We start from the raw sequence: 22,449 nt of genomic DNA on the forward strand, positions 1-22,449 counted from the left end.
TCAGCCCTCTTGACCACTGGGACATCGAGCGGTGGTTGTGGTAGTTGAGAGAGGAGGAGGAAGGGAAGCAATTTGACAAAACGTGAAAAGCGATCACAAAAACATGGAAGTGGGAAGAAAATGTGTCAGAATATGTTAACATTGTGACTGGGCATGCAGATTGATTCAGGAGGTCGAGGACCTACAATAATTAACCCAGTTATCACTCACTACCGCCAAACATTCTGTCGAACTTACCTGTGTGTTGATGTATCCCACGTACTCACAACCTGTGAAGATGTCGCACTTCTTCAATAAACTAGGGATTTTGGAAGGAGAGGTGAGTGACCCGGGGAAAACCTTAAAACACCTTAAAAAACCATCTACACAGGACTCACCTTGCTAAGTATAAATGTCTGTTCCTGGTGGGCTAACTCGAATATCGGATAGTCCCACTCATTGAGCCTAGTGTTCTGCAACAAAGCCACATTTTCTACGTCCTCCAGCGTGAACAGAGCTCGCCTCTCGCCCAGCGCTAACTGTCCTTCCAGTGTGTCGTCTGCTTCCACTTGCTCGCGCTCCTCAGCGATCGCCTCGTGGTGTTCCTCCTCTTCCTCCTCGATTTCGTCGTTCTCCAAGTCGTCTGCTTCCGTGGAACGAGGCCGCCTCTTGCTGTCGCACGTTACTTTCAAGCGGCCTGCATGGTGACGGAGGCCTTCCTGCTCGACAAAAGGGTTAAAGCTCACGTGAGAGACAAGAAGGTCAGGGAAATGGATGTGGAGGAGGGAGGTAGGTGGGTGGTAACCCAGCCGACGAAGAATGTCTTTAAGGTAAACATCAGGGTCATAAAGAACAGGACAAAAGGACACTCAACCCCCCCCCCCCAAAAAAAAAAAGTGTGGATTCGTGTAAACATTCAAACACTCGGACATACACAAACACCCAAAATACTTTACTGACATTCCGTATTGCTTTAAAGAAAAATTACGGGGAAAAGGAACACATATTAAAAAGGAAAAAAAAATGGTTCTTCTTCTTTAAATGCTCAACTCCCATTTGCGTAATAAGTCGCACACCACAACGCATGCGCACACACACAGGCGCACGATCACCCAAGATAGTGAGCCAAAAGACAGGTTAAGGGGCAAAGGGCAAAGGTTGCCGAGCGCCTCACCTTTCTCCGCAACGAGCTGCTGCCGTCCTCCGCCACGCCGACGTTGTCGCTGAGGTCGCTGCTGTTGGGTGAGTCGCTGCTCTCGTAATCCGAGGTGATGAGCCGCTGCCGCAGCAGGCTGGCTCCTGCCGTGTTCGTGCCCCCAGCTCGTCCCCCGCCGCCGCCTCCAAAAGCCCCCTCCGTGCCATCCTGCTCCTCCGCTTGCAGCTCGGCCTTGACCAGCGGCGACAACCCTTTCCCGTCCACCCGTGCCTCGAGACGGGTGGGGCTTATTGGAGCCACGACACCCACAGGGACAGTAGCAGGGATGGCGGCGGTGCTGGTGGTTGCGGCGGCCACCACGTTGCCACCGAAGGCGGGGGTGGAATTGCTTCCACTGACCGTGACGAGGGAGCCGTCGTTGGCCACGCTCTTCCGCGAGTAGCGCCTGGAGTAGCTGGGGTGGGTAGTGGTGGCCGAGGCCAAGGAGAAGGAGCGGGACTTGGGGATGGTCAGCACCACCGTGTTGTTGGTGGAGGGCGACGGCGAATTGCTGCGGCTGCCCGAGGGGCTGGAGCCCGGCGTGCCCTCGCGTGAGTGCCGGAAGCTGGCAGAGCGCATGCGGCACGGCTCGAGCTCCAACGTCGGCATGCCGGTCGCTGTGGTGGTGGTCGTCCAGGTGCTGGTGGACATGCGCCGGATCAGGCTGGGCGGCAGACTGCGACGCAGCCGCTAAAACAATGCAACAAAAAATTGATGAAATCCTGTATTAGCTATGATATTCTGCACTACGCATGCGCAAATTGTTATTTCCGCCCCTTCCTGGAAGATTGAATCATTTTAAATATTTTTTTTCGGTTTCTTACAGCTGTTTTTTTTTTCTTAAACAGAAATATGAAGTGCTGTTCCAACTTCCCCCTTCCCTCCAAAATAACCAATGAAGACAAAATTAATTTAAGCAGGCAAATTCAAGCTTCAAATCTGATTAGTAAGCATCAACACCATTACCATACTCCATACTATCCCCTCCTCGCTTCAATTTATACATCCCTTCCCCTCGCTGTCGCATTACACTTTTCAGTCCTTGTCCCTTTTACTGTAGTAGTTGAACTGGTCACGCTTCTTCCATTCCCTGCGTAGTCGAGATGTTTCTGAATGTAAACATTTTCTTTTTTCTTATTTTTTATTTTGGTTATTTTTTTCAAATTTAAATGAAAAAAATCGTTTCCATCTTCAGCATCTTACCCTACCTTGCACCAAGCAGACAGTGCATTGCAGGTGAACAGTCCATACCTGCTATCAACTATTCTCAGTGTTGTTTCCTAGTCCGATGTGGAGTCAGCTGCTCTACACTCGGCTGTTACATCAGCAATCAGCTCAGTCAGACATTCAGAGTTTGCGCCGTTTACAGATATCCACTAAATGGTAACTGTTTGAATTGAAGTCAAAGGTTTGTACCTTCATAAACCCATCCCTTTGTTATTTCGGGTGACAAACATTTTCCACTGACCAGTTTGCTTTCGATACTCTTTCATAAATAACATACTTCTTTTTTTTTTTTTTTCTTATGACTGAGTGATAAAAATCCTCACTGTGTCTAACTGGGCAGGTACCATATCTAACAATTGTACCTAAAGGTCTTTAAAAAATTTCCGATGTTTTCTAGAGGTGTTCACGCGACTTGTATTTTATTGCCGGGTAAAGACTGTAAACACAGAAATAGGAAAATGTTTCTACGCTGCATATCAAAAGTACATTACGAAGTTGTTTTTGTAACCTATAGCACCTGTCTTCCGTTCTCAGCCACCAGCCCACTCCCTCCACCTACACACACCTGTCCCTGTCCTGACCTGCCGTACATCATTAGTCGCATTAGACGGTGAGGACGTTGATGGTTGTACACAAATCTTCTGAGCCTGAGGCGTTGTCTGCTGGCTAACACCACGTGATGACATCCGCCAAGTTCAAAACACATCATCATCCTTCATCCGGCACGTGCCTCGTGCATCCTCCCCCGCACCCCTCGCCCCCACCCCGTGCCTCGGCCCAACTGTCATCGATCAAGCGCGACGGATGGTGCAGACCGCCAAGCACGACACCGAGCGTGATGTTTACAAACTGCACTCTCCCACTTGCCCGTCATACCTCTCGCTTTTTCACACTAAAGTGCGAACGGTTTTGATCACGTGGTCAGGCCACGTGCGCGGCGTGTTTTCATCTGCTCGGATCGACTCCATCCCACACACCCTCCACGTCGAGTGCGCTCTCTGTTCTCGTGCCAGCGTTTGGTCAGCTCGTGCCAAAATCATCCGTGTACCATAATGTGTAGTTTGTGTGTTCGTGCGTGCGTGCAAGTTGAAGCAGGAGAATAAATTATTTTTGTTTGCTCCCTGAATTCTAATTCCCACCCCCATCCTTGTTTCGTCCGCCCACAACAAACCGTCTTCAACATCAACAGGGAAGACATGTCTGACGAGTCTACAGTTGTCAGCGGAGGTTTCCAAGGTTTCCCTCCACCACCACACCTCCGCCCACCCGCAACAACAGGCTGACACGTTTATTTCGCAAGGTGTAGTATTTACCTTTAAAAGACATCACCTGGACAAGCAAAACTCGACACCTACCTGTCATGCTCAAAGTATTCATAAATTTTCACGGCACACACGAGTCTGTGTTGTCGGGGGGAGCGGGGAGGGACAGATCTTGCCCTGTCCTGCCACCAACAAACGGACAACAGAGGGGTAGTGGGTGGAACAGGTCTGTGTGTGTGTAAGGAGGCTATCTCTCACACCGGGTACCCAGCGATCCATGGATTGGGGTATTGAGTGTCCGTACCACCAGACATGGACAGGCTGGAACGTGTCCATCTCCACCCGCTCTGAGGTCAACAACACCCCTCTACTCCACTCCCCCTCGACTTTTCAAAACTCACCTTCCCTCAATCCCCTTCAACCACATGCTGACAAGTGTTTTTATTTCCATTATTAATTTTACAGACCTGCCAGAACTGTTTCGTAATGACCTGAACAAACAAACAGTTTAAGAAGGAGGTCACGATCATGAATAATTAATATCCTCAAAACAAAACTGAACCCCGCTGTCCTTGTCTACGCAGCCTGGAATGTGGGACAGCAGGTATTATTGACACTCGGTCAACGGGTTTAACTGCTCGCTAACTCACCTGCTCGCAAGCACGTACCTAGGTACGCTGTATCGAGCGTAAAATGCAAATCACTTTGATTAAACAAAGTAATAAAAATAACAAAGGGACAGTGTTCTCCTCAAGGTCCTTTTTACTGCACTTTTTTCTGCGTCTTTGAATGTAAATCAGCGCAGCAAACCTTACCTACCCTCTAAACTTTTCTTTCTTCTGAGTGTGTGTGGGAAGAGGAGGTGGATCATAACAGACATCTTTTCAGACATCTTTATGTATCACCCCAAACTTCTTTCTTTTTTCAACCCAATCGTCCTATCTGAATCCCCCAACATTTGTCCCCCACGTACACAAGACAAGATACAAAAGACAGTCCTCAACCCTTGACCCTGACCTTTGGCAGCGAGGAGGGCCGCTCGCCCGTGTAGGGGCTCTCTTCGTTGTCCGAGCCATGGCCGCTGGCCTCGGTGAGGGAGACGAGGGGCGAGACCCGCGGCTTGTGGAAGGACCCGTGGGTCTCTGGAGGCTTGAGCAGGTTGCTGACGGCCCGCAGCCCGCTGACGATGTGTGGCGGCAGGTTGGAGTCCGCCAGCATGTCCGTGATCAACCCATGCGCCTCGCCGATGATGGCCGACTCGTACCCCGACGATGATGTCTGTGAAAGACAAAAATGTCACCATAAACATCAAGCTAGCAAGGTAAACGAAATACTCATAGAGACATGCCATATCTAGAAAATCACAACTCTCTTCAGTCACTAGAACTCTACTGCGCATGTGCACGATAAAAGCGAATTTCCGCTTCACTAGAACTTTGTAAGGGTAGGTAACTTAGGCACCCACTAACTTCAGGCTATGAAATAAAATTCTCTCCCCATTTATAATCTCACTTTACTGTGAACTTCAAAAGAAAAAAACACAACTCAAACAACACACACACACACGTGTACAACATATACGAATATGAGCGCGAGCTTTCCCAGACACCCAGGACGGCGTGACCCCATCAACGAACTATTTCCCCTCGCAGTTCGTGAAGAACCACGTGCTGGAGGTCCGCGAGGCGCCGCAAGCCAAGATGGGGATCGAAGAATGTCTTCTGCGACACAACCTCCACCGACTGACCGGAAGCTGTAAACACCGCGCGTTAAAAAGAAAGACCTCCAGGCCCGCCGTCTGACTCCACGAGGCCTTCTCCTCCTCAAATGACTGCTAACAGGAAGCTAGTGGGGAGGGAGGATACACACTGCAGCAGAAGACCAGGAGTTTCCTCTCCCCCTCCCCAACCAACCCCCTAGTCTGTGACATTTTCGCCCGCCGGCGCCCTGTTATACAGGGGCAGACATTGATTACGAGGGTCGGCTCCAGGCAAGACCGCCACGGGCAATGTAGGGCGCTGTATCTAAGTCACAACTTCAAGATTAATTTCGCAACAAAATGGCGGTGAATCCTGGAGCTTCTAGTGACTTCTACAGTCTGTAACTCAGATAAAAGGATGTAGCAGGGTCTGACATGTTTCCGATATGGGTAATGTAGGTGAAAGCGGCGGGGATGAACGTGTGGATGCTGTAAGACAAATGGGGTGGGCGAAGGGAGGGGTAAGTGGGCAGTGCTGGGGTCACCCGCTCGCCGAGAACGAGACAGACAAGAAGACAGCGAGACTGAGACGAGAAATGAGTGCAAGACAAGGACCAGCACGCGAGAAAGAGAGACGAGGTAAAGGAGAGTAATAGACAGACATCCTTCTCCAGCCAACCTCCATCAATGTCCTCCTCAACCTTCACCTTTCTTGAAACACGCAGAAGCATCAAGATGCGACCTGTCTGGCGCGAGCAGAAAGTCGTTGCTGACGCGTTAAAATGTTTCCAGAAAGGGGAAGAAGCGGTGACAGGTGGGGGTTGGGGACAACAGACTCTACCTGACACCATGACAGACAGAATCATCTGCAACCCCGGGGATGACAGCGGAGCAAGATGACCCACCCCATAAGAAACTACGATTCCAGCAAAAGTCCATTGGCCGACACTGAAGCAAGCTGACCCCCACGAGCTGCACGGTGTTCTCATGTTGCACACCGGCCACCGTCGTGAATTATTCACCAGCTGCCACCAGTCCCGTTGCCTCCCCTTTCATTACCTCCCCTTCCATTAACCCTAAGACGAACTAACTGCGGTCTCTAAGCAAAGTTGCCGGCGCAGCCGCATTTCTCTAAGTTGTTAACTCGACCAGATGTCTGCCAACCGTCTGAGCCCTGCATTATGTAGGAGAGAATTTCCGTCCTCCAGCGATCAATTTCTCAGCGATAAAAGCATGCTTTCTTACTTATTTACGACAGGACCACTATTTCCAGTGATTTATCTGTAAACTGTGCTGCCATCATTCTTGTACAATGTTCTCTCTTATAACCTCTTCCTCCATCCGAAATACAGGGCACCCGGTAATGTGGTGGTTAAAACACTGGCAGTGAGAGGCCCAGGGTTCAGATCTCTTCTCGGGACACACTCTGTATGTGACAGCTCTTCGCAGGGCTGGGCGTGAGGACTGTCTCTCATTTCTTCCCCTCCCCTTTCCCCCCTTTACATGGCTGGCTGCCTTGCTGTGATTTATCCTCAGTTTATTTAAGTATTGCTAATGGAAAAATCATAGAAAAGGTCGACTGAAGGGGCACTTTGAACACACATAAGCACACAGGTGAGTTCGTAAACAACTTCGGGACATCACACTTCAGTGAATGTGACGTATCACAGTGCGTTTGATTGACACCTCGCGACCTTCCTTCACACTCCAGTGACGTCTGAGGAACTGGCGGTTAGCGCCAGGAACACAGGGCTAGGTATGAGCATTAATTACATCTACATTTTATACAAGTTAGTTCTACTTACACTAAGGCACAGGTAGCTAGGACACGGGCCCCAGCCTTCCGTCCAACAGACGTCACAGTGAGGTAGAGTCAAGCTCACATATATATACACACGTACACACATGTATACAAACATACATTCAAACACATGTATATATATATACACATGCACACATAGGTATATATATCTTTAGAGGCTTGTGGCTTTGAAGCAAGACCATGGAGCATGTTCCACACTCCCCTGTAGCAACCCAACTCTACAAACAAAACTTACATAAACAAGCGGGTGTAAACGATACCCAACAGGTACAAGGCCATGAAGCACCGTGACCTCTGACCGAGAAAAAAACAACAAACAACAACGACTAAACTCAAGACAAGACAGATCGTGTTTGCTTCTGACGCCCGCGATCGAGTTCACGACCTGCCCAAGTATCGGTTTCGATCCTCACCGTACCAGTTGATCTTCAGGTGCCATCATTAATCTGTTCATAAATAACTGTGAAGGGTCTGCTGGGGGCGGCTGGGAGATTTCGCTAATGTGGCGGCCCGACCGTTAACAGACATGTCACGATGATGGAGGACTAATGATCTGTCCCTCCACACAACAGTGCTGGGGACATTACAGGGAATGAAATTCAGTCAGGCGAAGCTGATAAAAGGCTTTAAAGTTGATAAAAGACTCTCTGACAAAAGCGCTGGGGTGTGTACCCCCGTGTTGTCCTCCCTCTAATAACCGATCTCTGTTTGTCCTGAGGTGTGTGTGAGGGAGGGGGAGGAGTGGGAAGGGTGCTATGTCAAGCCGCTACACTCAAAAGCTCTTGCTGCAAGAAGCCGGGACCTTGTGCACATCAACAGCTCATTTATCCACAGAAGGATGCACCGCACATTCACGACAAGGGATGTCGAGAGAGAAAGAAAAATGGAAGGAGGAGATTTAGTGTTTGTGTGTTCGTTGTTGGGGGAATAGCCACCGCCCAAAACTTAACAAAACAGAGTCGACAACCGCTCCTCACGCCCACCCCGACACACTCCAGCGGCCACCCCTCCCGAAAACTCAGTTAATTAACTGTAGAGCCCTCCATGCATGATTGGCTTAGGACAGGAGGAAACTCCGGAGACAGACCCCGGTGGCCTTTGTCGTCAAAAATGTCTGAAGGCGCAGGCTGAATAGAGCTGTCGGACCCATTAATAAAAAGGTCGTCTGCTTCCCTTCGATTAGCAGGAACAGAAATGATTTTGTCTTGTGCCTGGCAGCGAATTTCTCGAGTGACGACGGACAGAAAAAAACAGGACGCGAAGGTCGGCGACACAAGAGCGACCTCGCTCCAGGGTCCTGACCTCAATACATCCACCCCGTATCCATCCATATTTCCCTCACCCCATTTTTAAATATATATTCAATTTACTTGCTAATTACGACCGTTGCACTCGCAGGTCTTTATCTGACTTAAGCTAGACCAGATACTACAAGGCAGACCCACGGGAAAGTGCGTCTCACCTGTCTGCTGGTCGCTGCTACCTGGCCGTCCATCCACAAGTATCAGCTAAGGACCCTCAACACCTCAACTCTCCGCTTTTTTCAAACACTATCGCTAGTGAGCGAAGGGTGAGTGGTAAAGAAAAACAAGCTTGGCATCTGGAAACTCCAGAAAATGAGAGTGTTGACGAGGTCAGGAACATGCACCCCCTGTCCCATCAAAACAAAAAACAAAAAAAAATTACTCGAGGTGGCGAGGGGGACTACGAACATAAAGCACGCCGGCAGAAGAAACAAAAAATGGGAGAGGCTGTGGTGGGGAGGAGGAGAAGACAAAGGCGTTAACAAAATGCTTGACACAACGGTTCAACGACGAACCTAAATAATTCAGAGCAGCTCAGTTATGTCCCCTTTATAACGGGCGACGAAAAGCTAACACAAGCCACTTCACCCACAAAACTGGTCGTCTCCAGAGCCTGCACCAACCGTCTGCTGCTAGGAGAGAATAATAAAAGAACAAAAAAAAAAAAGAGTCAACTGCCTCATGTGATGCAAACGATGTACAGTTAGAGTTATTTCCCCTTTCTTCAGTAACAGTCGGCGACAGGCAGAAGTCGAGCAATAATGCAAAACACGAGAAAAGCAGGGGGGCTAATCCTACGACCGCCGCTCGGACATTATGCGACTGGGGAGAGGTGGATTTTCTCATTACAATAAACACTGCCAGGCCTGGAAAAAACAGCAAAACACAACGACCACAAACGTGACAGGCACGTCACAAAAACCGTTGTTGCCCCAGCGGTAGAGCGATCGTGGGGCCGGACGCACGGTCACGCTAAGTGAAGGCTTAACGGTCTTACAGACAGATAAAAACTGCTCATAAAATTGTAGGAACTTAGCTGACAGTAAGACTAGCTTGCCTTGTGAGCGCGGCCTAAAGGTAAGTACACGTACGTACGCCTTCAGCATGCACCCGGGCACAAACGACCTCCATGCGTTTTCAGGAAAGCTTATCCATTGTTTGTTTTTTAAAATCTTGTTATATTTATGTCCTTAACGCATGAGTTTCACAAATATACACACATTATTCGACTTGGCCATGTGTGTTCAGTTGAAAGCCCTTTAACCAGTCAAATATGGACCAACATGGACAAAAAGTTCAAATATTGGTCCACATAAACAACCTTAAGTAAGCTTCTTGAAGATTTTTCTAGTAGCGGCGACCTGTTGGGGCCAGAGTCTTTCCCTTCCCTGTCTGCGACCGTCATGCCATGCGAACAGGTAATCAATTTGTTCATTTGTCGTCTGAACAAAACCTCTTCTCGCGTGGGCACATAATGAGATCGACGAGGGTGTGACTGACTATCGAGGTCGGTAAACTCCTAAAACAGGTTCATGTGTTTGTTTTGTGGGGTGGAGTGGTCGGTCACCTCCCGCACACTTGAGCACTTGGTAAACGACTGAAAATGTTTGCTGTTGTACAAGTTACTTTGCTAGACAGGGCTTGGGGTGCTAGGCTATGGCGGGAAGTGTTGGGGGATATGCTTGCTCACCAAGCTGACGTCAGGCCAACTGACTTCCACTATGGTGACTTCTGAACATGTAGGGCTTTTAAGATGTTTTTCTACTTCCTCCCCAAACTTCTCTATCCCGATCTGTGCAAGAGTGCGTAGGTGTGAGAGAGAGAGAGAGGTGAAGCAAGCGTGCACGTGCACGTGTACAGCGTGACGTCTGTCAATATTTACACAGGGCCTGCCACTGTCTTATCTGCTCTGATTTCAGAGTGAACCCTTATGACACCTTATAACAACCTCCCTTCAAAGCGGCTGAGTGACATCAACGCTCGTGGGCGTCCATCATGAGGCAGACGTGACAGCTACCACGCCCTCGATTCCAAATCCATCTAGGGAACATCTCAAGCATGGGAATCAGACAAACACACATGGGCACCTAGGAATCTCTCGTATAGGAACAAATGGCGATCTCTTCAAACGTGGTTTCTTACAGGATCCATCACTTCTAAACATGTCCTGATGGGAAGGAGATGAGAGGGAAGGACGGCTTAAAACTATTTTAAAACGATTTTAGTTAAAACGAATTTTAAAATCGTGATACAGGCCCTCTCCTAAAGAGACTGTTTTAACTAGGATGATGTTAGCCACCCCACCATCGTGCTGGTGCACCCTGCCCAAGGTATGGAGGACTAGCGGGGTAGACTGCGGTCTCACCTCACTGCAGCGCCGTAACGAGGTGACGTGCGTCCTGGCCGCTGGCGGTAACGTCGTGACGTCGGACCGCATGGCACGCGCAGCTGGGTCCGGCGACGAGAAGCAGCTGTTGCCGTCCGGCCGCCTCTTGGCTACGGGCCGCACGGGCACGTGGCCGGGGTCACGGTGCTTGCTAAGTTTCTTCCCCAGCGTGTTCCTTGTCCAGCGCCGGCACCTCTGCCTCCAGTTCCTCCCTTTCCATTCGCACGCGCACAGCGCCAACACGGCACGTGAATCACCTCCGCCACCCCCCTCTCTCTCACACACACACACAAGATTAGAGGGTTGATGACCTGAATCCTCCTGCCCTCCTGGGCTGTTGCATCATCTTCAGCTGTCCTTCGATCCTCTCAGCCCAAGTCTTTGCAGTAGCTGTGTGTACAGCCCTACCACCACCACCATCACTACCACAACTTGTCATCCTGAAACCACCGCGACGTCTTCGGCAACTGTCATGCACATAGTAAAGTAGGTGGATAGTCTCCCACACCACCAACACCATCACACCCAACAACTCTACCTTTCGCATGAATTTTCTTCTTGGAAGGAGCAGGGCTCTTCTCCCTCACGATCAATCGACGACTCCTGCGATGTGTCCAGAAAGCGTTTCTTCACATCAACCCGCGTAGTGGTGTCATCTTCTTGAAACATGTCACACACACTCTACCTCTCCTACCTCCATCTCGTACACACACACACAATACAGTTTGTCCCAGTTACCTCCAAGGGTGAGGACAGGATCCAAAGAAAATTCCAGAAAATCGGCTGAAGCGATCATTAATACACACACAATTCATTCCCTTTGGGGGTATCTTGCTTATTCTCTCACTGGAGAAAGAGGTGCAACACAAGTCATACCCCGATCGAGAGAATCGATGACGAAACTGACGTGATGTGAGGAGAGAGAGAGAGAGACAGATGAAAGTAAGGCTGGGGATGAAAAAAACAGGAATTAATCAAGTTCTCATCCGACAATTACTTCCAGTACTACCTCTGTTTCTCATTCTTCTTGCTTGAACCTCAGCTGTCATCTGTCGGACGATGTCATGAATCGTCACTCACTATCGTCGTGCACGCTGACATCGTGTTCAGTAAAAGCAAGATTAGAACAAAAAAACGCGAAGACTCATCGTGTACAGGAATTGGTGAAGATGGTAAGCAGCATGCAATGCCATCCATTGTCTGACTCATCCGTGGCCGGTGTCGCGGAAATGGAAAACTGGACGACGCAGACGACTTCCAGATCGTTTTACCTCTCGTCGATGAGGGAACGACAGCAGGAAAGAGAGAGAACGAATATATGTCAGTCAGTCTCGTGATGCCTCGGTTCCTTTGCCCTCAGCCACAACCATCCTGACTGTCTCTCTAGGCTGCTTGGCCATCTCACACTCCTTGAAAAAATGTGTTTGGTTACTAAACAAAACTGAAGGACAACCATCTTTCTTCTCGTGGTCCATGTCTTTGGCTGTTTAGCTCAGAACACGTGTGGAGCTCGCTCGCTGCGAGGTAACGAGTCAGAGAAAGCAGACCTGCTCCTCCTTGTCCTTCTCTCGCAACTGAGCTCGGTTGTCGTTCGTCCAAGCTTTTCCACACCCCCTCTCCTCAACCCGACGACTCGGTTATCTCCCCAACCCAACCTTCTCTCCTCCGACTGTCGCAGCAGCCTCGGCGTCAGCGTCTGGCCACGAAGCAGACCGGAAGCTGCGGCTGCCAGAGCCCGACCACACACAGACCTCCGGTGACCGCAAGAGGCCCACACAAAGTGGGCTGCCCTTCGCCTCGCCCCACACGTCCACGTGGGGGAGCCACCGACCAGGCAGAGCGCCACCTGGCTTTAATCGGCAGCTGCCGCCTCATTGCGCATGCTAAGCGGGTCCTCGCGCCGACGCGCGTGCGCGCGCTTGTGACGCAGGAATGCCGAGAAGGGATGACGATCGAGGGTGGGTAAGAAAGGAAAGCACGAAGTAGGTTCCGACAGATCTCAACCCCACTGCAAGCTATTGCTTGACACAAAGCAAGCTCCGTACTGTTGCTACTAAGGTAGGTAAGTACTGAGTATGTGTGTGAGGGGGAAGGACGCTAAGGTGCACGAAAGAGAATCGAAACGTGGTAAGCATAACTGCGGGGTTAAAGTTCATCTTTTAATATTAATTTTAAATTTACACGTTAAACCCTCCTTAACGCCAACCCCTCGATACACAAGACATATATATTTATACATCACCGCTACACAAAACAAACATATATATACATCCCTGATACACAAAATGACCTCGATGATAGGAAGGGAGTAGAGACGAGGACAAGATGCTCAAAAATATATATCTTGTACACAAAACGGCTTTGACGCATGCGTAGTCAAAGGCTCTGGTGGTGCTGGCGGCAGCCGCAGCATCTTGTGGGCCATCTCCATGTCGGCTCACCGCGCTAACGCAATCACCCAACAAAATTCCTCTCCCATCCATCTCTCGCCGGCGAGGACGACACACGCGAGATCGATAAGACGACTCCTCCAGTCACATGTCGTCGTCTTGCCGCCAGCCTCCCGCCCTCCCGACATCACCACCAAGGACTCCTGCCGCGCTGTGCGGCGCCGAGCCCCCGTCAGACAGTTGCTGCAGCTCGCCAACGGAAAAAAAAGGACATCACGAGAGCGGAGGAGATCGGAAGATGTCCAACATCATCGCGACCACACAGGCGAGTGTGAGTGGCACTGCGCTCTGCCAGACAGCTGCATGTCCACCTCACAGGACTTTTTTTTTTCATCCGCTTCTCTAGAAATTCTATATTAACCGCCTTTGTAATCCGCATATTACAGAGATTGTCGCCATACGTGGTGAAGGGGGCATGAATAATAATACAACTCAGCTCGCTCCTGTCTTTCATTTCTCAACAGCGGTGTGCTGCGTCTATTATTTTTCTTTTCTTTTCAATAATCACGTGGTTGTCTTTACAAGTCGCGAAATTCTGTCCTCATTTCTTTATAAACCAGTCGCTCGTATAATCTGCTTACAAAGCCGGAGGACACTCGTTGCATATTTTGCCCCCTACACTTCACCACCTTGTTTGTAGTCGCACGCCGAATAAAAAACGCTTTGGCACGGATGAAAAACTTTCCTCGAGTGAAGATGAACCGACAAACACGACTACTTCCCGTACAAAGTGGCAAACACACACATATATATATATGTGGACAGCTCCTGGGGGCAAATTATCAGCTCCTACGCACATTCCACCCGCCCACCCCGCAGTTGTCAACCGTTAGCCGTCATTATTCTGACAAATTAAAAAAAGAAATCAATCAAACTGCAATGAAGTCATGGCTGATGAATATAAAAACCAACGCCGCATCGAAAAGTAGCATCAGGACTTCTTTCACCGTAATTATTACGCCTCACGCTCAGGAGAGCTCTTGGGTGAAGGAGAGCGTGGTGATCAGGCTGATGGTGGGGAGCGTGGAGTTGGGGTGGTGGGGACACATCAAGGCACCAAAGAACAAAAAACGGGATGTCGCGAGAGAATAGAACACTACTCATTTGCGGACAAGGTTGTCTCCCAGAGCCCCCACCCCCACCCCCACCTCCACACACACCTCTCTGACGACGAAAGGGGTGTACCACCCTTACTGCTACCACACTTTTCCCTCTACAACACACCCCCTCTCTCCTCCCTCGATACCCCAAGTCGTGTCTCCGATCACAGATATCGATCCCAAACGTCATGTTTGCGCGCAAGCTAGCGACACCAAACAAGATGGCGTCCACGGGGCGGGAGGGAGCGGAGGCATGGAGGGAGGGAGGAGGATTGTGGATCGATACGTAGACACTAGCGCTTCTTTCTTCCTCCCAGCACGGAGTGGAGGTGAGAGAAATTGATGTTTAACGCCGAGCCAGCAAGTCAGGTGTAAGCAGGTGTCGCATGCAGAGAAATGACCATGAGCCAGAGACCAGATCCGAACCCGAGACCGCCAGTCCTCACTGCACTGGTCACAGGACCGCCCCTCCGCTCAGGGGAGGGGAGAGAATGGGAGAGGGAATACTGACAAGCTCAAGAACATTCCTCGCCAGCATGAGTGTTGAGCAAGTTTCTCTGTTCTTGAAAGATTCTCTCCTCCTCCTGTCCCTCTGTCTTCTTGATTGCGCAGTGAAAAGTCTGCGGGGTTGAGTTTTTTTTGGGGGGAATGGGGAGATAAACTTCGCATACCAATCTTTAATTAAAACCTACCCCACGAAGGTTTTCCTAGCAACGCACTGCCCACCCTGCGGTGGACACCAGAGATTGGTACCAACACGGAAAGCTTTGTTCCTGGAGACAAGAGAAACCTTTTTTTTTTTTTGAAGGAGGGATCGGGATGGGGCATCCTGGCAAAGTCTTTGACATGCGCGTGCGCCAAACGGTCGGTATCTGCTACAGACAGCTGCGGCACCATTTGAATGTCAAACTTTATTTCCTCGCCTACAAAGCCTCCCTTTGTGCCTCCTTCATATTGCAGCGAGTGCAAGCCGTTACAACCCGCTTGACTTGACTGAGAAGCACGCGCTGATTTCACACGGCCGATTAAAGTAAATGTTTCTCTAAGCTATCATAGCCAAGCCATTCTCTCCCACTCTCTCCTCCCCCACCCGCACCGAGGTCTCGTTCCAATGTTTTCACGAAAAATACTGGATCGAGCCCAACTCCACCCCAATCTCTTTTCCATCAGATTATTTATGAGCGAGAAGACTACAAAATATTTTCTATTACTTTATGTAAAAATGTACATAAAATTGAAAAGATACTTTAAAAGTTAGTGGAAGTTTATATATTTTTAAAAAATTCAATCGGGGACACACATCTTACATGTTATTGCCCATTTGTTTATAAAACGACTCCTAGAAGGTTTCTTGAAAAGAAAATAAACGTGAATAGACTGCTACATGATTTGGGTGAAAAACAAAAGGTGACAAGGATGGACAGAACACAAGACTAGTGTCTGATCGTCGCTTCTTCTACCTGCGAGGGTCAAGATGTAGTAAAAGTTCAGATCCCTTGACAGGACGCCACCAGTGAACCTCCACCACCAAGCAACGCACGGCTTACTCACGTACCTGTAATTACCAACCAGGTGTAATTCATTACACAGGATTCGCCCGATACCTTCAACAAATCATCTTCTCTCTCTCGCATTAAAACCATCTCTGACGTCACTGGCGTACTTCGATACACTTTCCGCCACCAAAGGACACTTCATGCCACACCTGGGGGACTATTTTTATTTAGGTGTATCCATGGCTGCACTGCCTCCTCGCGACCTTTTCACGACACGGTGCCTGGTTCGCTCTCAGTCTGCAGGAGGGAAGGATGAGATCCGTGCAATTCAATCCCAGCAAAATACTAGTGACGTGCGCAAAGACCTTGCCACGGGTACTTTTTCAAAGAGTGAAGGCTCTGCTGGAAATAACCACGGAAACATTACGGATTCTTATCCCCAGATTACACCTGCAGTAAATGGGGGGCTACATTGGTGTTTACGCAGAACCGTTGAGCAGACGCACAGAGGAAAACAAGAAGGAATGTGTGGGAGAGAGAGAGAGACAGTGAAAAAACAAAAGATGCGTAATTACGAGGAATTAAAAACGAAAGCTTTTAACAAGTGATGTCAGCGACTGGTTTACTAAAAGGGTGGGAGGATATCTGGATCAGGTTTCGTGTCATATTTGTCCTCACGGCAAGTCTCAATCTCACAAGCCTGAAACGAAAATTAAAAAAAGAAACCTCGCAGAAAGAAGAAGAGGGGAGAAATGAAAGAGAGAGAGAGGGAAAAAAAGCAGGGGGAGGGCGGAGAGACAGACACGGAACGGGAGGTACCAGGGATTCTAAACAGCTCCACCACTCAGCACAGGAAGTGCCTCTGACGTCAGCGGCCAATCAGCCTGTGTACAAAGGGCGACGTGCGCTGGCGATAATAATCTCGTAGGTATCGTCTCTTCCACCCGCCACCGCCACCCCACTCCACCCCACTCCACCCTCCTCTCGTCGCATGACGGCAGTGAAAGTCTACCTTTATGGCTGGTGTCGGAGATTAAAAGGAAGGAACACGGTTTAAAAGCCTTCAGTAGTCTGCGCCTGTGAGGGGGGCGGGGAATGAGGGGGTGAGGGGAGTTGTCGACCTTTTAACGTCGTTGCGCTGTTGTCGTTGGAACTTGTTTGTCTTGTCGGCGCTGGTCCTGCCGATGTCTGCTTTTAATGCGGTGCTGCTGTACCAGACACTCGCCCTAACCTCCGTGTGGTGCTGCTGTATTAAAGTACTCAACCTCTCTGTGGTGCTGCTGTACTAAAACACACAACCCAGCCTTCCTGTGGTAACCTCTGAACCCAACCTCTGAGGTCTGCCTACCGCCCTTCACCAGCCCCCCGCCACGCCCGTACCTGCCTCCAAAAGACAAACAGTTGTTTCACCAAGTCGCACCCCTGTAACATCTCTGGCACTTCCAGTCTCCCCTTCCCTGTCCTGCTGTAGGTCTAGGACGGACAGGAAATGCCAATGCGCAGTGAGAATGCGCAAAAAAAACCAAAAAAAAAACACACACACGTGAGGACAGTAGAAAAGGTGTTTTATTTTTGATTGCAACCAAAGTTGATCTCCCTTTAAGCTGGGAATCTTATTAAAAACTTGCATGCAACATCTGGAAGGTCACGATGTCTGCAACAGGAGTGAACTCTGGAATATTTCCATTCGTTTCAAATGTAACGCGGACAGCTCTGCCGAAATCTTCACTCCATACTTCTTGCATGTCTCCCATTTAACGTCCAGAAACTGTTTTTCAGGGACACATTGTAACCTTTTCGCTTTTGGACCTGCGGGTGTTGCCGAGATTTTACTGGAGGGCAATGAGGGCAATGAGGAATTGTAATCAGAGAGACGTACAAAAAACGAATTTTTACCAAATGCTATTCATGTGCATAGTAAAAAGAGTGAAGTTTGTACATATTTCTAGCATATTTTTATAATAATTTAGGATATTTCTAATTCCACCCATCTCCCCCCCCCAAAAAAAAAAAAAAAAAGAAAAAAAAAAAAACAACTCTAAAATTTTAAATAAAACATTGTCTTCCTCATCAACGTTTATGCGAAGCGACGTTGAATAAAGCAAGGCTGTGAGGACTGCACGGACTCCGCGAAGAGTCCAGGCCAGAGCAGGTTCATACACCGCGACACACCGCCATAATCACAGCAGGGATCCATCTCTATACAGGCCACACACACTGCAGCCTGCACATTGTAAGGACAGCAACACAGGGGTGAACATATTTTATTACCTACTTCAATTTGTTTCTCTATTTGTTCTCCAACTCCACTTACACCATCACCTCGTCCTACTTGATATAAGGTCAAAGTTGAAACTGTGCAAAGACAACACGGCTTTCTTCAAACCAAATTTAAAACACACACAGACCCACACACATGTTGCAATTACCGATATAAGTACATGTACATAAAAATTGCGGGTTAGAACAGCAGTGAGAGCTAAGGACATTAACAAATCACCTCGTCGGGCAAGTAAATACTCTCAAGCCATCAAACAGAACAGTTTCTTTTGTAAGCCCAGGGCAGCCAGGTGTGACATAAGACCTAACCCCAGTGCACTCGCCCGTCGTTCTCAACAATGTAGCTTCTCAAATTTCAGAGCAAGTCTGGCAAAGGTGGTGGTGGTGGTGGTGCTCGTGATCGTGGTGGCGGTGGTCCTATTGACCGTCAGACAAAATATAGGCAGCAGGCAAAATGGATGCAGAAGATAAATATCTCAGCTCTCCAATAATGGATGGGTGGGGAGGCGAAGGGACGATGTAAGCCACGAACTGTCGATTATCGGTCAGCTTCTTTCACAGCGTCAACAGCGGTAGACGGAGAGAACGGCGTAAGGAAAAGAGAAAACAAAGATTTAACAAAAATAAACAGCGGGCCGGTCCAATCTCTTGGTGATTGCTCTCGTTCTTTGCCAACGTCGGGGAGGATGAATATAACTTCCTTTGTGTCCACCTTATTGAGCTAAGGAATAACTGAATACAGCTATCTTGAGTCTTGTCCGCTGTCTGCCAATCCCTGACTAGTAACATCAGCGATGATCGGGGAGGTGAGGGGATGGGAAGGCTGGGACCACAAGGTATCACCAGGTCACAGGGGGGAAAAAGTCGATGTTGCGCAGAAAGTGCATCAGTTAGAAGCAGTAGCCAGCAGCAACAGCTGTGGGCCGTTATCATAAGTGCTGCTAATAAAAAGTCAACGGCAACCGTCAGGCAACATCTGACGATCCGCCCACAGCCTCCCCAAGTCCCACAAGTCACGGCAGTGCGAGGTGGACCTACACTTGGGTCGTTCATCACCAACAGCCGCCGCCGCAGTGACTCCATCACCCCATCTCCCAGCTTCTGTACCTTGAAAACTTCTCGTCAAATTTACTGCGGCAAATTTACCCTCAGGTTTGGCCCACGTTAAGACGCTCGACAGATTTACGGCTACGGCTGCACTTCTAGAGAGTCACGTGACCGCGTTGCTGCATACTGTGATGATAACACAAGCGACAAAGTCCTTTTCTCTCTCTCTTCCTCTCTACATCTAACCCCTTCCATCTTTGCCCCTTAAAAGATGGCTTCCACACTGAGGGCGGAGTGGATGAAATGTCAGGTCGTCAACCTTCTGATTATTGTGAAGACCTCGGTGCGACAACTTTTCTTGTGAGAAGACATCCCGGTGCAACGACTTTTCGTATTTCAGACTGCAATGGCGTCTCGGAGCTATGCCTGTAACAAGGTCCGATAACTTTTGAGACCCGACGACGACCTTCGGTCCGATGACTTCTCCGATGTACACCAGCGATGATCTCACTTCTCGCGACTACGACTGCCACGACTTGATGCTAGAGCAAGGCGAGAGCATATTAAAGATATCAGCACGGCTCATGCAAAACTTCCTAAAGCCCTCAGGTCTCCTCACCCCAGCCCACCCGTGGCTTCCGGATAAACCCGTAAAGAAACGATTAAGGCTGGTGGGGAGCGGGGCAGTAATTTCATAGGTGGCGCAAGCATTGCTGTGTTGTTAAGATAACACCGAGTAGTTTTCAAGAAAGCAAAGAGCAAGAGAACTGGGACTAGTTGCACAAGTTCCAAAACTTAAAATTGTTCTAAAGAAACCAACCCTGAGATGTTTTCCAAAAATTGCCGCACAAGCCTATACGAAACCTTGTTGATGGGAATGAAAGTCTGGCTTCAATAGTTTTCTCCTATTTAAAACAATTTCTGTTTTAAAAAGTTTTAAACTTGTGTTATGCACCGGGCCCTTGACAGCCGGTACAATTAGTACAGCTGAACTTAATTAAACACTCTTTAACACAAACCGGTTTCGTCTCTGCAGACGAACAGTGTCGCCATCTCGCTGGCCATTAAATTAACCAAAAAAAATGCTGGGACACTTTCAGAACTTCTGGTTGAACTTCAAATGTTTTCATTGTCAAAACAGTCAGCAAGCAGCCGCTATCGCCTTCCACCCCGACCCCTGAGTGTTCTAATCCCTGCGGGAAAAAATCTCTGTTCATGATCACTTTATGAGTGGTTATAAAACAGAGCCACGGCACGCGCACACACCCCTACACACACACACAGACCCCCCCCCCCACACACACACACACACACAGACACACACCAACACATACAGACACCCACACACACAGACAGACACACACCCACACAGACACACACACAGACACACACACACACGCAGCCAAAGTGAACTTCCCGGAAGCACGAAGCACTTCGCCGTTTAAAGTCAACGATGTCGCTGCGAAGATGGACGGTTGACAAGCCGGCGTTTGCTTGAATTACAATATATCAACCTTGTGTTTCATGTTTTTGTGAACTTCTGGCGAAAGCTGGAGTTGATTACGTGTGAAAGGACGGGATTAAACAGCTTAACTCTTCTTTTTACGATCTTAAACTCGATCCTAGCTATGGTTTCCATCCTTCACCGCCTCGCAAATAACAAAAAATAAAATTGCGCAAAGAGTATTTTGAAAAGCGTGCGACTGCAGCACGAGAGGAGCAGTTTGTCTCTGTCGTTAACACACGTGTCAATTTCAATGACCTTTACCTCCAGTAGCCGTAGTCATGATATCAAGTAGTCCCCCCAACCTTCTCCATCACAACATGGGGAACTCAAGGAGAAGCGCGCGGTTTCCGAAGTTTTAAAGTGAATACAGACTCCACGGACACTACTTCTTGTTTAAATAAACTAGGACAGTTATGTACCCGCTTCATAACTATGGCTCCAGGGGAAAACAACAATCAGCGGGATCCGAACACTGTTCCTTAATTTCTGGAAACAAGAAGCTTTTCCTTGACTGTCCTTCCTGCCCCCCGCAACAACTGGCTTCATGACTACGGCCCCTGCTTCTACTGACTGCCAGCTGTGACACTACTGTCACTTGTGATGTATGGCTTATTTGAATGCAGTTTGTATATGAGCGACATCTGTGGCGAAATTGTGAAACTTAATGTCCCTCCGCTAGCTCCTCACTTCATCTTCGGCAACGGAGGCGACGGACGGACAGACGGGCGGACACGTCTGGAGTAAAGCCGCCACGCAGATCACTTCTCTACCCATCCACGCTTCCGTGTGTGTGTGTGCATGTGTGTGTGCATATATGTGTGTGTGAGATATCGGTTCAAATTACTATCTTCGTTCTAGGTGAGAGAATTACAGCGCAATTTCTTCTGCGTGGTTCTCCCCTCTCCCATTCTCATTTAGAGCAACGGGTACATCTTTGAACTGAGGAAAAAAAAAAAATAAAATAAACACCCTCCACACTAATGTACACAAAGCGAATTAAAGGTTACGACCGAGCTTTACTCGAAACCACAGTTGAGGGGGATCAGACCGCGTGGATTGCCGCTGTCCGCCACCCACCTACTCACACACCCCGTTACACTGTTTGATGTACTGGATAACAAGTGTCCGCAGTCCACCCGATTAACATCTCGATATGGCAACTTACAGGGAAGTCACTGTACAGTAAGCTACCAACAATGTTGTGATGGTTTGTCACAGATCTCGCCCCTCCTCCAATCGAGCTGATCAGCAAATATACAAACTGAACGAGAGGCATAAAGGGATGAGCACAACTCAGACTCACAAGGCCCCTGTCACAAATTTCCAGTCGAGCTGCACCGACAGCTGTCAACTGTATCAATACAGCTCCCTGTCCCTTTTTTTCCTACCAGTAGGGGGTAGTTGAGCAAAATGGTGAAAGGAGAGGGTATTGATGGAGGAGGTGGGTGTGGGTCAGAGGAGCAGACCACAGCAGCGGGGGAGAGGATGAAAACGAGTACAAGGTCATAATAACAACAAAAATCGAAAAAAAAGGGAGGGGATAAGGACTGTTAACTGTTTCCGGTCTGCCTTAGTGTGGATGTGAGTTTATGAGTGGAAGAAGAACGAAGAACTCGCGAGGCTCTCGTGTCGCTCGCGTCGTAACAAGGCTAATTATGAAGGTCGGAGGTCACGCTATAGTAGACGCCGCTCCTC

The 22,449-nt window shown here is 48.9% G+C and overlaps 1 protein-coding gene across 1 annotated transcript in view; it reads right to left on the reverse strand.

Moving 5' to 3' along the window:
* The window catches only part of LOC112566973 (cGMP-inhibited 3',5'-cyclic phosphodiesterase A-like), a 73,300-nt gene that overhangs the window by 15,980 nt on the left and 34,871 nt on the right, over positions 1-22,449 (reverse strand). The window contains 3 exon segments of the mRNA XM_025243405.1: positions 378-698; positions 1,154-1,864; positions 4,681-4,941. Of these exon segments, the coding sequence (XP_025099190.1) occupies positions 378-698; positions 1,154-1,864; positions 4,681-4,941 (1,293 nt within the window).

The sequence above is a fragment of the Pomacea canaliculata genome, linkage group LG6, assembly GCF_003073045.1.
Source record: "Pomacea canaliculata isolate SZHN2017 linkage group LG6, ASM307304v1, whole genome shotgun sequence".
Lineage (NCBI taxonomy): Eukaryota > Metazoa > Mollusca > Gastropoda > Architaenioglossa > Ampullariidae > Pomacea > Pomacea canaliculata.